We start from the raw sequence: 15718 nt of genomic DNA on the forward strand, positions 1-15718 counted from the left end.
CACGAGTCCCCGTCACACGCCTTTACCTGCACCTACACACTAAGTGTTAATTAGCATCTCCTGTCAGCTCAGTCACATCAAGGTGAGGGTTTAATGTGACACATCACATTCATCATTCTGTAATGTCGCGCATACTTTGCAAATTCGCCCCTAGTTGCCTATCCAATTAATTCACCAACTACTGTACTGAGCAGGTGTCTGTCACCTGCCTTTCTTTTCCACTTCAAAAGATAGCATGCGCTCATTTATTTCAGAGAGGGAAATGGAGAGAGCTGGGAGGAGGGGAGTGTGAGGAGAGGAGGAATGGGCCGGGCTGAGGCCTGAACGAGGGGTGTGGTTGGGTATAAAACTTGGGACAGTGGGTTTTCTGTTGTTGTCCTGTTTTGAAGCCCTCTGTCCTGGCATCCTGCACCCCTCCACTCTCTTTTACCTCTTTCTTTCTCCTCCTTCCACTCACGCTCCCTCCAGAGAGGGACTCTTCCTCGACCGACTCCAGTCGGGTCTGCAGCATCAGTCTTTTGGGAGCTCCGTAGAAGCCAGAGACCATGCTGACGTTTTTGGCGCTGACGTCGGTTGTCCTCCTGGGAATAGGTAAAACAACAACAACAACAACAAATGGGGGGGGAAAATGAAAGAAAACATCTTCTTTTAAAGTTTTAACTTCATTTTTGAGGACTTCTCTAACAAAAAAAGCTCACACTTAACTTAATCTACTGAAAGTGATGATGTAGAAATGATCTTTCTATTAATGTGAGGATATGGCAAAGTGGGTTTTTGTGTGTTTTGTGCTACCTGAAAACTAATAAACTTGATGACAATGAAAAAGGTTTAATAGCTTTGATACTGAATCAATCTCAGAGTGCACTCTAATACCTCCCACTACACTGGATTAACACTTAGCTAAAGCATTTTAATTGATATCTTGGCATTTGCTGTATTGATTTAATCTAAAAGGCCAACAGTACACCTGTAGAAGATTCAGTCTCTTTTTGCATGCATTCCAGTAAATGGGTCAGCACCGTCCATCTGTGCTTCTCTCTCGAAGCAGGTGTCTCCAAGCTTGCATCTTTAAAGAGCAGCAGCATTACAGCTTTTTAACTGAGGAGTTTTGGTCTCGAGGAGGCAGCTTTCTAAACTCCCTCCTGTCAGATGTTTTGTCAGAATTTTAATTAAAAACGTCAAGCGTGATTTCATTGACAAGTTGTGCGGGGGTTGGCTATCGCTCAAGGATGTGCACAGCGAAAGCTGCGAACTTTACTCCCTGGGTGTTGAAAACTCCAGAGTGCTTAAGGGCATTCATGTTGATACAGCAGTGAGAATACTGTGACTCGTTGGTGGCGCGGTCCAAGGGAAAGTGAACAATACAAAAAAATGATACTGCTCAGCGGCGAGACTGTGCAGCTCCGAGGGGCTTTGGTAGTTGTTTGAGATGCTGAGTGCATTTTTGGAGGAAGTTAAAATATTGATTTTTGCAGCCAAGACTGAATTAACATAGATCATTAAATATTATTCAAGCATAAACTGTGCACATGATTAGGCCAACATTATCCCTACCAATGGAGAAAATGAAGCTCCCCCTTTCAGAGACAACCCAAATATTTACTGAGTGCAACTCTGAATCAATGGCACATTTGACCCCACTTAATGTGCAGTTTGTCAGTGACTATCTGGATGTATATGCATGCACCTAGCATTATGCTAAAAGAGGACTACTTTGTGTCTCTTGATAACAGTTTAGGTGTAAAAATATTCACAAAGGTACTCAAGGTATTCTAAGAAACAGTGCATGTTAATTTTTCTACACCAGCTCACACTAACAACTATGTACATGTGTTTTTGTAGTTACACATTTAGATTCCTGAACACAGTATATGGTGAAGGTCAACTCATAGTATCAAAAATAATATGAGCTCCCAGAATATTTTGTTCTTTCTATGTGTGATTTAACCACTTAAACCTGTTTTGTGTCTCCCAGTGCCTGAGCAGTCCCAGGCCATAGCGATTTACACTGGCTGGGAGCGGCACGCCTTGGTGGGCTCTGACATCCGACTCTCCTGTTCTTTCTTCTCCTGGCGCTGGACCTCGGAGGACGTCACCTTCTCCTGGACATACAGGCCCGATGGCTCACGGGACTCCATCTCTGTAATACTCAAATTCACACACATATACACACGCTATGCAAAATGAAAGGTCGTGTGTTTACAGGTCGGCTACTTTGAAAGGAACAAGCAATTCAAGTATAGTCGCATCAAAGCTGCGCTTGATGAAACTCCAGCGAAACGTCACCGAGCGTGGTATCTATAAAGTCATTGTTTCCCTGCCCACAACAGTGTTGTTTTCATCTGCAGCATGCAGCTGTGTCAGTAAAACATCTCTTGTCCAGAATCAAACAGCAGACCGCCAACGATAGCGTCTAGCTGTTGAGATAATGGAGCATTTGGCAGCTAAAGAGCCAGATGTAAATCACTAAGGCGGGCTACAGCAGGAGAGCCTTCCCTCCTTTCTTGCTATTTGCATGAATGACATTCTTATGTTGTTTACTCCCACTGTTCTCACATTCACAAAGTCATGTATAAATATTTAGGAGGGAAGCACACAAGTCTGCTGCACTGACAGAAATTTAGACTTGCCAAAAATGTCTATATTTTCTTCCAAAAGACTTTTTATTGTTTTCACCATCTCTGTGAAACACGGCAAGCAAAGGGAGAAAACCGATAATAGGAAGAAGGTGTGGTTTTCTTTTGGAGGCCACGCGATTTGATTTATCTCGGGAGATGTTCTTTAATCTTCGGATGTCTGTATTTTAAATGTCTTCCAAAATTCACAAAGTGATTTGTAGAGCACTGAGGGAGCACGGTTATCCAAAAACAAATCCATGTTTAATCCAGCAAATGCAGTACTGTGCATATCTGAAATGTCATCATACACAAGTACTCAGTTTACTCTAACATCTGCACTAACTAAAAGCAATGTTCTCTGCTAATCTCCCCACTCCTCCCGCTGCATCACCTGCCTCCTGCTCTTTAATTTCACTCTCCCTGCCCTTATCATCCTGCCATCTCTCTAATCTCTCTATCTCCCCATCCTGACTGCGCCTCCCTCTGTCCACCTCCCTTAATCTCCTCCTCCACAGCTCTACCTTCTTTGTCCCTCCCCTCCTCTCTCATTATGTCCTTCCCTCACCTCCTTCGCCTTCATCTGTCTCCCGCGGTGGCCTCACTTTGAAACTAGACTTCTCTTCTTCTTTTATTTATTTATTTTCCTCACTTATCTTCAGTCACTTATTTCTTTCCCTGCCTGGACAGATTTACAGTTTCATATCTCTATCTGTTGTTACGCTGCATTTGTCCCTTTAAAATGTCATACTTGATTTCTGACACGTTAATCATATGAAAGGTCCTCTTCTTTTCACGTGGGACTTGGTAACAGCAACCGCAGGCCTCAGGTCTTTATTTATAGATGAAACCTTGAAAGACACATTTGACCTTGACCTTGTAAAATCCAGAGCATCACCCCGATTCTGCCACTGTGACCATTTAATGCTTAATAATCGATACTTGGTGACGGCATGTCATCATTTTAAAAGTCATGGCACTTCTTCCAGGAAGAAGAACCAGAAGTCACGACAATATGCAGACATCTAAATGCAAAGCTCTCCTTTGCTTCCGGCTTTTAAATTGCTTTACATGTAAAACTACCTTTGACAACGCTGTGCAGCCAATACTGCAGTTTAAGCTGGTCCAGCAGGAGTGAGATTTACAAGCCTTCAATAAGCTGTAAGCTGCCCGGTTTGAGACCATATACATTAACCTGTGTGTGCAGAGCACAAGATGTGCACAAGAAACAGACCAAAACTATTAAGAAAAAGTGGTTTGTTCCCAGTAACAACATCATGGCTAACTGCAGTACCACAGTGATTAGTGTGCATCTGCTTAATTTAATACAGTGAAACAGGTAGCTAGCTCTTGCTCTGGGAGCTGTGGTTGTGGAGTAAATCAAGAATGGGCTAATTTAATCAACTTACTGTTGTATTATTGGGAAAGATAAGAACCTCTAAATAGGGGAACCAAACAAGCACAACGTCTGCATCAGAAACAGTAAACTGGCTAACTCTGTCAGTTAAACTATCTATAGGTCACCGCAGTCAGTGTCAGCAGGCAGCAGTAATCACTGTAGACTTGCTGCTGCAGTAATGGCAGCACGCTGAATGGACTTAATAATTAATAAGTTATAAATGCAAAGCAATAGACTGCTCATATGTTTCACTGGGATTTGGTCCACTCCCTGGAATTCCCCAAACCCCCTCAGTTATCAATTATCCACCATATATTAGTTATAAATGTTGTATATGTTTTTCCTGCGGTAGTAATTGGCGTCACATTTGCTACACCCCTCAGGAGCTGCTTTTGAATATTATTTTCTGGCCCTCGTATAAAGCTGCTTGCCAGTTTTAAAAGCTGTGCCCTATTTTTTTCTAATGCTCCATGAGTGTCCCCCTGACAGGTGCTTCGTGCATCTCTATATTTTTTTAAAAATGCACACAAATAGTGGCAAAATTTGTTATTGCAGGAAATCACAGGTCTGATCTGCTGCTCTACTTACTAAACATCCAAATGCAGCATTAGTCAGAGTGACAGTGTGTTGACTGTCCTTTGTAGATCTTCCACTACACTGGTGGTGCTGCCTACGTTGACAACAAGGGTCCCTTTAGAGACAGACTGGAGTTTGTGGGAAACCCAGGTCGCCGTGACGGATCCATCCTGCTCAAAAACCTGGAGCTCAACGACAACGGCACCTTCACCTGTGACGCCAAGAACCCCCCTGACATAGTGGGCCGGCCTTCCAGTGTCCGACTGCTGGTGTTTGAGAAAGGTGAGGCGTCCTGTGGGGGGTTTGTCTCCTAAATTAAATTCCTGCTTGCTAGATTCCCACCCGCCCTCTATTCTTTTTTTTCCCATTGAAAGTGAACTGTTCTCATTTGTTTTAATCATTTGAAACTCTGAAATTAATCTCAGTTCTCGCCGTTCATCAGAATCAAGCGACTGTCTTCAAACCAGTCGTTGCTTTGCCTCATTTAGAATTCTTCGCACCTCCCGTTAAATGAAATCAATTACAATTTTATCTCTTTCTCTATTTGCGATTGCTATCACTGCCTCCCTTTCACTTCTTCTCTCCCCCTCCTTCTCAGCTTCTCCTCCCATTTCTCTCTTCCATCCCCTACGCCATCGTCTTCCACTTTCTCCCTCAGCACCTCTCTCCATGACTTTCTCTCTGATCTCACCTTTATTCTACCTTATCTCTCTGTCACTTCATCTCCTTCTCTACCTTCACTGTGCTGGTATCTTTAATCTTTCATTCAACCGTTATTTTATCTTTTGCTTTACTTTTCTTTGCTGCTTTCATCTCTTATTCACTTTCCTTTTAGCTTTGTTTACCCTTTCCTCTCCTACCAATTTCCTCCCACAAATGACAGCATCGTTTCTTTTCCATCTCCTTTACTGTTTTTTTTTTTTTGTTCGTTGCACGTTTTTTTTTTCTTACGAATGCTCCTGACTTCAACCTGGCATTCGCTTTCCACTGCCAGTTTTCCATCTTTGTCCTTTTTGACCTTTCCTCATCTGCTTTTTCCTCTCGTCCACTCATAGTGCCCATCCAGGCTGGCGTGATCACAGGAGCCATCATCGGGGTGGTCCTGGGCCTGCTGGTGCTCATCGTGGTCATCTACTACCTGATGAGGTTCCTGGTGGCACGCCGAGTCTTCAGCCTCAGTGTCAGGTCAGTGCCCGGCCTGTGGCCGGCGACTCTCTGCCAGTCGGGTTTTTGCCAGGGACTGGAGCTGAAGCCGGAGCCCATCCCTGGCATGGACACCTGCGTGGCCAAGCTGGCATAGCTGCTGTGCCACGGTTTGATTTGGTTAGGTGTGCGGCGTTTAAAATTGAAGTTAGTCAGCTGTAAAGACACAGATAATGATCTCTCGATTTAGATTTAATCTAAAAACAGTACTGCACAAGTCCAAGGCGAGATGATTAAAAGTAGTGAAGTGAAGGTTTCTGAGTGGATTATCTACTAGATCATGAAAATGACAGATTCATCATCTTGCTTATACCCTTCCAATCTTCCACTCTTATGAGATCTTAACACATCTAGCACCTGGGGGCTGTGCTTGAGACAGGGCCAGTAGATTAAGTTGATGTTCTTTATGATGGCTGCCAGGCAATGCAGCCCTGTGACCACTGGAGGGAGAGATAGATTCGACATCCTGACATTGTCTTTCTTTTGTCCCCTCCAGCAAACATGGCAAGAAAAAGAAAGAGGGTTCACAGCAGAGACAGGCAAGTTTCCCCTTCTACTTATTCCACATGCTTCTCTTCCTCTCCTTCCTGCCCCCACTCCTCTTCTTCCTCTGCCTCCTTCCAGCCCCACCACACACACAGACACACACACAGACCGGCGCATATACACATCCAGCCGACAACACCAAAAGCAACAGATTGGTTTGCTGTCACATTCAGGCGCTAATAGTAAAATCATGTGCTTTTGGAGAGGTTACAATGGCATTCAGTGTTTGAGTATTTGGGCTCAGGAAACATGTTGTCAGAGGGAATATTCATCTCCTCTGTTGCAGTGCAGCAACACAATAGCACGCATCCAACATGACAGTGCATAACGGCACAGTTTCCTAATCGCATTCCCCCGATGCCAGTCCAACCAGCTCGAGTATGCCCTCACACTCAGCCGGCTCCTCCTCTCAGCAACATATCAACAACAAAATAACATGCCATTCAAACCCGCTAACACTAATAACAGTGTTCAAGCTGTTAAAATTCTTGTGTCATCTCAGCGTTCGTGGTGCTTTAAAGCCCACGCCGTCACACCTTTCTTTCTCGTGGTCCTCACCACTGTTTCAGCTCCCTCGGGGGTGGGATGGGAGGGGTCCTAACAGTACGGTGCCTGTACACAGCTACGGGGCAAAAAACAAAAAAAGAAGAAGGAAACACTCAAACCAGTGACTGTGAAATGGCCGAGGCCAGGTTATGGCACTAATGCTATTGCCTTACTGAATGGGACTATGATTGCTCGCAGTGGGGAAATGGACGGGAGCTGCTGATTTTGCTCACTGGGAGTCAAATGAAAATCACGGGGTCTATTATGGTCTGGGCTGTTATCAGTGGTTTTACACTGCTGCACGCCAAGGAGTTGGTGTATTTTTTCCCCCTTCTGTTCCTCATGGGGGTGTGATAGCCTCAAGAGGTGGATTAATCAGACGTTTTGGTGGCTTGTATTCTTTTGTGCACCAGGGCAAGTTCTGTTTGATTACTCTGTGGTAATGTGGGGGCTGCAGGGTTGTAATCGACTGTATGCTTTGCATGCTGATAATAAAAAAAAAAAAAAAGGAAAAAAATAGAGAGACAGAAGTCAAAGGATTTGAGTTCAAGGCGTTTTCAACAATCAAGACTCGGCTTTGAAACGAGAGACGTGTAAAGATATCCGCGGCAGGAGATCAAAGGTGTTATTGTAACAGCAAGTCATTTAGCCACAGGTAGAAGTAACTGTAAAGCGGTGGCGGGCTCCGGAGTGCGCCATGTTGCCCCTGTAGTGTAAACCTAGAGGGCGACACCGGCAAGGACCGAGACTTCCTCCTACCTTAAACAAGTGCGCTCATTCTCATCTCCCCGGAGCCCTGCTTCCTCCTTCTGTCTTCTTCTTTCCTTTCTACTGTCATATGATTGTCAGGTTATTCTTGAGCTGCAGTCAGTTGCTCTCAAGTGCCTGCGGCGGATGACAGTGCATATATGAATAAATAACTCGCCGCCAAAAGGACACTGAAATATTTGACAACGTTGTCATTTGCAGTTACTCTCCTGCAAGTCTCTGCTTGGAAGAAAAATATACAGCGAAAACAGCTTTTCCATCTGAGCTCACTCTCCAGTGTGTTTTAGCTTATTTATTTATTTCGCTCCTCTGAGCCGGTTCTGGTCTTCTAGCTGCACCACACACAGAGAGGACTCGTGGGAGTTTACAGTGCGCTCATAAGTGGTTGTTTGATCACATAGCCCTTATTAGGAGGCTCTGCTGACACGACACAACTTTGCATCAGCATCGCCGTCTTCGTCGCTCCTCTGTTTGCTGGGCTTGCACTACAAATCTCAAAAAAGGCTTTTGGGCAGGGAAGTGAACAACAGGGTGAGCGAGACAGAGAGACAAAGAAACCCTGTGGTGCCCGCTACTCCCCATTAGGTGGAGTTGTGGAAGAGGACTTTACCCTGCAGCCACACACATAAGAAAGCTCAAAGGATTGAACACGCATACACACACACGCACTGTACTGGAATGATAATTGAGTGCACTCAGTATCGATCTGAGCACAGACACACACACACACACACACACACACACAGACACACAACCCACCCATTCTTCTCCACTCCCCAATTGCCTCACTTCACTCCACTCCCTCCCTCGCACACTCTCTCTCTCATTCAGATTCCTTTTATCCTGTCCCCTGTCTCCCACTCTTCAGTCGCATCTTCCTCTTCTCTCCATGCCTTCGACTACCTTGCTGACCATGAGAAGCATCTATCTGTAACTCCTTCTTTGCTCTTTCATTTTTTTTAACTCTCTCTCTTTCTCTCTGCCGATTGCCTCCTCACCCTCCTCCCCACGCCCCGCCGCCCCCTTCCTCTCTCCCGTTCCAGTTTCTCTCCTCTCCCTCCTCAGGTATTCTGGGTTCTGATCAGCTATGGTTCCAGACAGAAAATCACTACCTCTCGCTCTTCATCTACCTCTCAATCTCCCTCCTCACCTGTCACCTTCTCTTTTTAGTATGCAGCACGGGACGCAGCCACTTACCTACCTATCTACCTCCCCGCCAGTCCCTCCTATTTTGCCACTGTACCCACATTTCCTTTGAAGTGTGTGCAGCCCCTGTAACGAGGGTGGTACTGCGTTCTGCATAAGCAGGCAGGAGTGTGTTTACGAAGCAAGCCCGTCGTTAGCGTGGGAGCTATGGAAAACACCGCAGTGCAAAACTCGAGCCTATCTTGGGATGCATAATGGTAAACAATACAGTGATGTATGAGAGAATGTAAGCATGATCGAAGATAATGACACCGGACGGCCCTTGCAGCTTCCCCGTCGAGTTGGTTGCACTGTGTGTCTCAACTGCCGTCTGTGTGTGCAGCTTCTGCAGAGTGCGTAATTAAAGAAGATAAATTTTCTAATGCAATCAGCGGGGTATTATTACTGGGAGCTTCAGTGGGTAGAAACCGCCTCTAGTGTGCTTTCCACTGTTGACTAACCTCACGTATTAGAGGAGTATTTCAGTCTCGAAGCCTCATATCCGGCACGCTTCCCTCTTCACTCTGTTCTCTGTAACACGACAACACTGTGCTGACCCGGGGTTCAAAAGGAATGGCATTATAAAAACCATTACATACGAGCAAAGTTTTATTAGGCTCCATCAAAGCATTATCATGGGCTTGTGATAGTTTTCAATAGGTTAACTCAGGGGTTAATGCACTGGAATACAGTTATTGTAAAGTTAAGTGTTGCCTTGACCTTATCTCCACTTGGTCAAGTCTTTCCTCCTGGATTTGTTGTGCTCAAATGAAGCAACACTTTACTTCATTTTCCCTCTCTCCTCCTCCTGCGTTTATAGATTTCTTATAGGAGATTTTTTTTTTTTTTTAGAAAACACACAAACGATAAACAGAAGGACTGCCAGTAAAACTGCAAAGTTATATAAGCAGAAGCTAAATAAAGAGTTCAGTTCGTTCAGGCTCGTTCAGGTTTAGGGTTAGAGTGTGTTTTAGCCACAGGTTAAACAAGCGTGCTCTCAAACTAGAGCATGTTACTTTTAAAAATTAAGTGAAGTGTACTTAGCTCTCAGTTCTTCTGTTATGATGCATAATGTTAACTTAACCTTAACCCAAATCCTCAAAGGGTAACCGGAGGCCTGGAGGATGTTAAGAGATTACGCAAGTCTGTCCCTGACCACAGCTACAGCAAAACAGTGTTGAAGATTTATAACGACTATTCCCCTGCACACTTTAGTTATTATTTATTCAGTAGCTCAGTTAGATACTTCAGAAATATTTAATTTTCTGTTGCCACTCTGACCCTGTAACTGCCCTTTTTAAATGTGATGGGATGCTGTGCCTCAAAGTGCAGCCACCCTGGAAATGATTTAATTTTTCTGTTCTTGGTGTAACTGTAAAAGTCTAAAACATGTACCAGACATCTAGTATTTAATGGTCGAATGAAGCGTGTCTGGGATCAAAACATGTTTCATATTTAACAGGCTAACCCCCCCAAGAGACGCATTTCTTTTTAAGAGGGTCGTGCAAACATATTGGATTTTCACCATTTATGTATTTGAACAACAAGCGAAACACATAAAAACGGGAGAAGAAAAATGACAACAGTATAATTATTTAGTCACAAAGTCAGACTTTAAAGCAAAATTATCTTGATTTTAATTATGAAAAATCTTTCTTTTAAAAATAATTAAAAAGAGTTCAATGCGTGGCGTTTAACTGTCCTGGCTCCATCTGCAACGGCACTTTCAACAGTGTTTAAACGGCTTCCTCGCGTTGAGCTAAAGGTCTTCACTCCGTAGTGAACTCCAGTCAGAGGAATAATGTTCAGCACTGAAATGTAACCTAGATGAAAACACTTTCCAGCTAAATTTGAGACATTTGTAAACATTTTCTTTGAAGGATCCAGCGGTGGCTCAGAAGGAATAGCAGGTCGTCCACTAATGAGAAGGTCGGTGGTTTTATCACCGGTGCCTTCAGTCGGCATGCAAAAGCGTCCTTGGGCGAGAGATTTCGAAACCCTGAAACTGCACCTGATGTGTCATTTATGTGTGTTTGATAAGTGGAAATAAAAGTGCTGTATGTATAGTAAAAAAAGCACTGCGTGAATGTGTGGGAGTGAATGGGTGAATGTGGCTGGTAGAGTAAAGGGAACTATTTTTGACCGAGACAAGGACGGCAAAGAGTTAATTCATACAAACCAAGGCTAAATTCAAAGACACTGGATATGTAAATAATTCAAGGGCAATATTTGCTCAATAGCCAATCAAAATCTACTCTGCATGTGTGTGTGTGTTTGTCTGTTTGTTAATCATCAATTGTCACTCAGTTGTCACAGGTGTATGGAGCCTACCTGCCACTGGGTCCCATCCTAACGCATGGTTACCTGTTTTGTCACCCCCTTACAGCTCTGGACACCGCCCCCCCTCACTTGCTACCCCCTCCCCTAAAAGGACTCTCTCTCTACCTCCTCACCCTCCTCCTCCTCTTTCACCTAAATGTGTTTTTCTCTCTCCTCTTCACATTTCCACCCACCCTGCTAACCCCATATTTCATCTTCTCACCTCTAACACACCTGTGTCACCCCCCCTTCTTTTCTCTCTTCTTCCTCACGCTCCTTTCCTCCTGAAGTGACTCTCCTCCCCTGTTCTCCCCCCAATTCCCCTCTCCCTCCTCCCCCCACAGGGCCCTGTGCCTCCCGCCGACCCCTCCAAGGTGAAGGCGGCCACCTCGGAAAAGAAGAAGCAGGAGTCACGCAAGGATAAGAAATAGGATACGGGGAGGGGCTGGGGCGGGTTCGCTGACCGATTGCTCCAGCCCGTACGCCAGGCGGTGGGGAAGGCCCAGCCCAAGCAGCAGCAGCGAACCATAGTCAGAAAAACAGAGAGGGCGGGGGGAGGAGGAGAGGAGGGCTCGGGTCGGGTACTGATGACCATCGAGCTGGAGCTGACTCGCAGAAATGGTGAGGAGGGCCCCAGCGGTGAAGGAGGGACAGGGAGGTCCGAACCGCTTGGCTTCCTCTCCAGGCTCGCCAATCAGCTCACCTTCAAATAACAGACCACGAGAGAGGGAGGTGGGGGTGGGGGACCCATCGAAGATAAGAGAGTGGGAAGTCTATTGAGAAACCACAAACCTGCTTTTCAACCCACAACGCTAACCTGAGTCCCTGAATAAATGAGTCAAATCATAACTGCTCCTGTCACAGGCTGATGATTATAAACGCAGCTATACTGGCTGAGATCTTAGATGTCGTGATAATCTCTTACACCAGCCAGCACCCCGAGTGCTTTTGTCAGGTCATAAGATATGCCATTTGAAGCGAGACCCTAAGACGGCTTGGTTTGATAACAAAATCTAAAAAGCTGCTCCCTGGGTTCTGCCTTTCTGGTTCCTTTCATTGTGATCCTATCCACCGAAAAAAAAAAAGAAGAGCTTTCTCCAAGTGCGTCCGATACGCATCACAAAGCCCTGGCTGCGGGGACAAGCCAATTTGCTTTTTTCAGAGGCAACATGTCAAACTCCAACTTTCTCACCTCACACTGATCTTCTTTCTCTTCCCCTCTCCTATTCCATTTCTTCCTCCTTTCACTGTGAATTTCCTGACTTTCTTGTTAATTCAAATTACAGAAGTGATTTATATGCTAACTGCTCTATCCTGTTTCTCTCTCTCTCTCTCTCTCTCTCTCTCACCTCCCTTCCCTCTTTTCTTCCTCCTGTAGATAAAGGTCTGACTTCTCCATGACTGCCTCCAATCCTCTAGTCTGCTCCCTCCTTTTCCGCCCAGCCTGATGCAACCCCCATTATTTTCCATTATCTCTACTCTTTCAAGACAGCACTGGCTGTAAGAATAGTCCCACTATATCAGCGGCAATGGTGTCAAATAATTTTCACGACGCCTCGCCGGAGATCCTGTATGCGCTCATTGGGCAAACTGTAAAACTGTTTAGGGCCTAACTATGTACATAACTTCCTTAAGAGGAACCTGAAAGATATCCCCTCGTGTTTAGAGTCCCCTGAATGTCCCCGCTTAATGTTTACAACTCAATCACACACGCACTCACACACACACACAGACACACACACACTAGGCGGAGTTGCGAGTGCACTCTGGTCTTTAGACAGAGAAAAAGCGAGACAGAGAGGGACAGGAGAGTGATAGTGGGAGCGAAATATGATTCCTGCTCTCAGCCGGCGCAGATAGAGGTTCAAGCCCTCGAGCTCGGGGTGATTCAATCCTCTCACATTTGAGCTAATGGAGGTTGTCGCTGTGTCCCTGCCCTGGCTAAAGGGGGCTATTTCTGGTCCTATAAGAGCGTACGGGCTTACTGTAACAGCTGCACATTTTTCAGACGACAGGAGATTGGGGGAAGGGGGGTGGAAGAGAGAGGCGAGCAGAGCAGGTGGTGGGGGCCCTGCTGTGCTGTTTGCGCTAAGTGTATGAGGCGGTTTGCTGTTGACTCGACGGCCGGGGACTGACAACCTGGAATGACGTCACGGCCCCCGAGGCTGGCGAACGCTCTCACGAGTCTGACAAAAGAGCTTACCAGGAAGAGGTGCAGCTTCAGAGTTATTTTAGGTCCAGTTAATCCGCTTGCACGTTTCTCCTCGCCAACCCAGGGCTAATTATTTTAGCGTGTGCTGGTAACAAGATATCTCTCTCTACATCTCCCTCCCTGCCTCCTCTGCGGTCTCCTCTCCTCTGTTATTTGCTCTTCATGTCAGCCCCCATCTTGAGAATCATCACCTCTCTCTAAACTCCCTGTTTCGTTCTCGCCGTCCTTAACGTCTTTGACTTCTTTTATCTCTTCCTCTTCCTGCCAGTTAGTGAGTCTGCACTGCATTATTCCCCCACAGAAAAGGCCTATACACAATCCACTCCACTCTTTAAGCCTCTCCTTATCTGACTGCCAGGCCTACAGCTCAATGCTCTGCTCCTCTCTCTTCTGTCCTTCCTCCTCTTGCTTCTTCTCTTTTCTCAACTCGGTGATGGACATCTCTCTCTCTCTCCCCTCCCTTCGTGTTCACCAGTGATCGACCAACGCCCTCTCGTTTGCCCTTCAAGCACCACCTCCCTAAGGGGCACGTCCCTTTGCCAGCCCTTCTTCTCCGGCCCTTTACTGTCTTTTTTTTCTGCTGGTTCGAAAGCCAAAAGGTTCTCCTCTGCCCACTACTTCCAGAGGAAAGAAACGGATGGGCACAAATCCGCCTTTAGTCCTCACTGAAGACGCCAAACAAAAACTTATAATCTAGCTAGCTCTTTTCCGGTCGCCACTGCGTGTTTTATGTATATGTGTGTCTTGTTAAAAGTGTTAAAATTTAGATTACATGTGAAGTTTAAAAAACAAAACAAAAGCAGTATGTCACCCCAAGTAAAGCAAATGTTTTTGAGGCATTTTTACATGTGTGCAAGAAAACACTTGGAGAACATGTTTATGGAGGCAGGGAAGAAATGTAATGTAACTCTTTGGAATATGTCATATTTCTGACCTTGTGTGTTATGGAAGGTACTGTGTGGCTGTCTCTATGGTATGTTTTATTCAAAGATGAAGGGAAATCAAGGTTGTTGTGCGGAGTCAGAGAGAAGATGAAGGGTGGATAAGGGTTTGGTTAGCCTTAGATGCAGCGCGATGTGGCTGGGAAGGAAAAAAAAGATGGGGGGAGAAGGTGCTTGCTGTGGGAGAAATCTTTAGAGGAAGAGACTTATCTGGTGTGTTAAGCCCAGCCAAAAATCCATATGTATCACTACAGATAGAGCCTCCTCTTCCCCCAGAGCTTTCTTTTAAAGGTGCTCCTTCCCCAACCCTGAGCCAAAGATGGACTGCGATTGGTGAGCTTAATATGCAGGGTGGAAAGCGTAGACTTGAATGTTTCTTTAAAATTCATAACAGGAATGGAGGTGCTAAAATCCACATCGATATAACTGGTTTCACTAGTCGCTGTTTAACTATCCAGTCAAATGGATTAGTTAGAATGTTTTCTTCTTTTTTCAGCAAAGCCACACAGACACCTGACGTAAGACAAACAGCATTAAAACTGCCTTTTAAACACACGTTTTGTATGTATTTTGAACCGTGTTAGTCGTAGTTGCAGAATAACATTCCTTCATTTGAAATGACTGGAGCTTCTTACATTTTTTTACATTTATTTTAATGCTTGTGATCATTTTCGAACCACTAACGACTTTTGGTGACTGTAATGTGTTGTAAAGAGAACGTAAATAAAAATAAAATCCCCACGTCGCCAGCTGTTGTCAACAGAAGACAAAAGTAAACCCAGCTGAAAGTGCCTGCCGTGTCTTTCTTTCTGTGCCGAGTGCTAAGCTTTCTGTAAATTTGTCACGTACGTCTCTGCCAAGACTCACTTTTATGAACTTTTCAAAAGACGAAGGTCCTTGCAAAATGATATAGTTACCATTTGAAATATTTGAATATGCTTACTGCTGGCAAGAGATGTAAAACTCATTATAGAACAGCACTAACCTTATTAGCTATCTGAAAGCTTTTTGCATTTTCAAAAAGACCATTTTAGAGGATGTAATCTGGTTTTAAATGCTGCACAGTGATCACCAGGCGGTTTTCTTGTAAGTACAAAAGGAATTCAGTTTTGAAATTAAACTTTTAAGCTTTCCTGCATGATGGTAACAGGTGAGCGCTAAAATGGGTTCTCCTCATCATGCCGCTTTGCAATCCTACAATCAAAAAGGAATAATGATAAACAGGAAATAAATGCCTAGCAACCATTAACCACCCTTTCACGAAATGGCAAAATAACATATAATTTTTTAGGAGATTTTTTTTCCTGAATTAACATGCTGGTGGGATTTAGTGAGCATAACCTTTTCAAAAATACTTTGCCTCATTATTCACATCAGAGTCGTTAACAGATGTGCGCTGACTTGCCTG

At 44.8% G+C, this 15718-nt stretch overlaps 1 protein-coding gene across 5 annotated transcripts; it reads left to right on the forward strand.

Moving 5' to 3' along the window:
* The first annotated feature begins 354 nt into the window (after positions 1-354).
* Positions 355-15091, forward strand: mpz (myelin protein zero). Of its 5 annotated transcripts, none has more exons than XM_085141500.1 (7): positions 355-591; positions 1976-2142; positions 4659-4872; positions 5646-5775; positions 6290-6332; positions 11502-11778; positions 12536-15091. In XM_085141500.1, the coding sequence occupies exons 1-6, from the start codon at positions 546-548 to the stop codon at positions 11586-11588; spliced, it is 687 nt and encodes a 228-aa protein (XP_084997626.1). In that variant the 5' UTR covers positions 355-545; the 3' UTR covers positions 11589-11778; positions 12536-15091. The 5 variants fall into 5 exon arrangements, with proteins under 5 accessions (XP_084997626.1, XP_084997627.1, XP_084997628.1 ...); XM_085141501.1 differs by having other exon boundaries at positions 356-591; positions 11502-11531; XM_085141502.1 differs by lacking the exons at positions 11502-11778; positions 12536-15091 and adding an exon at positions 11225-11494 and having other exon boundaries at positions 356-591.
* Positions 15092-15718: the final 627 nt, after the last annotated feature.

This window comes from Neolamprologus multifasciatus, chromosome 18 (assembly GCF_963576455.1).
Source record: "Neolamprologus multifasciatus chromosome 18, fNeoMul1.2, whole genome shotgun sequence".
In the NCBI taxonomy this organism is placed as follows: domain Eukaryota; kingdom Metazoa; phylum Chordata; class Actinopteri; order Cichliformes; family Cichlidae; genus Neolamprologus; species Neolamprologus multifasciatus.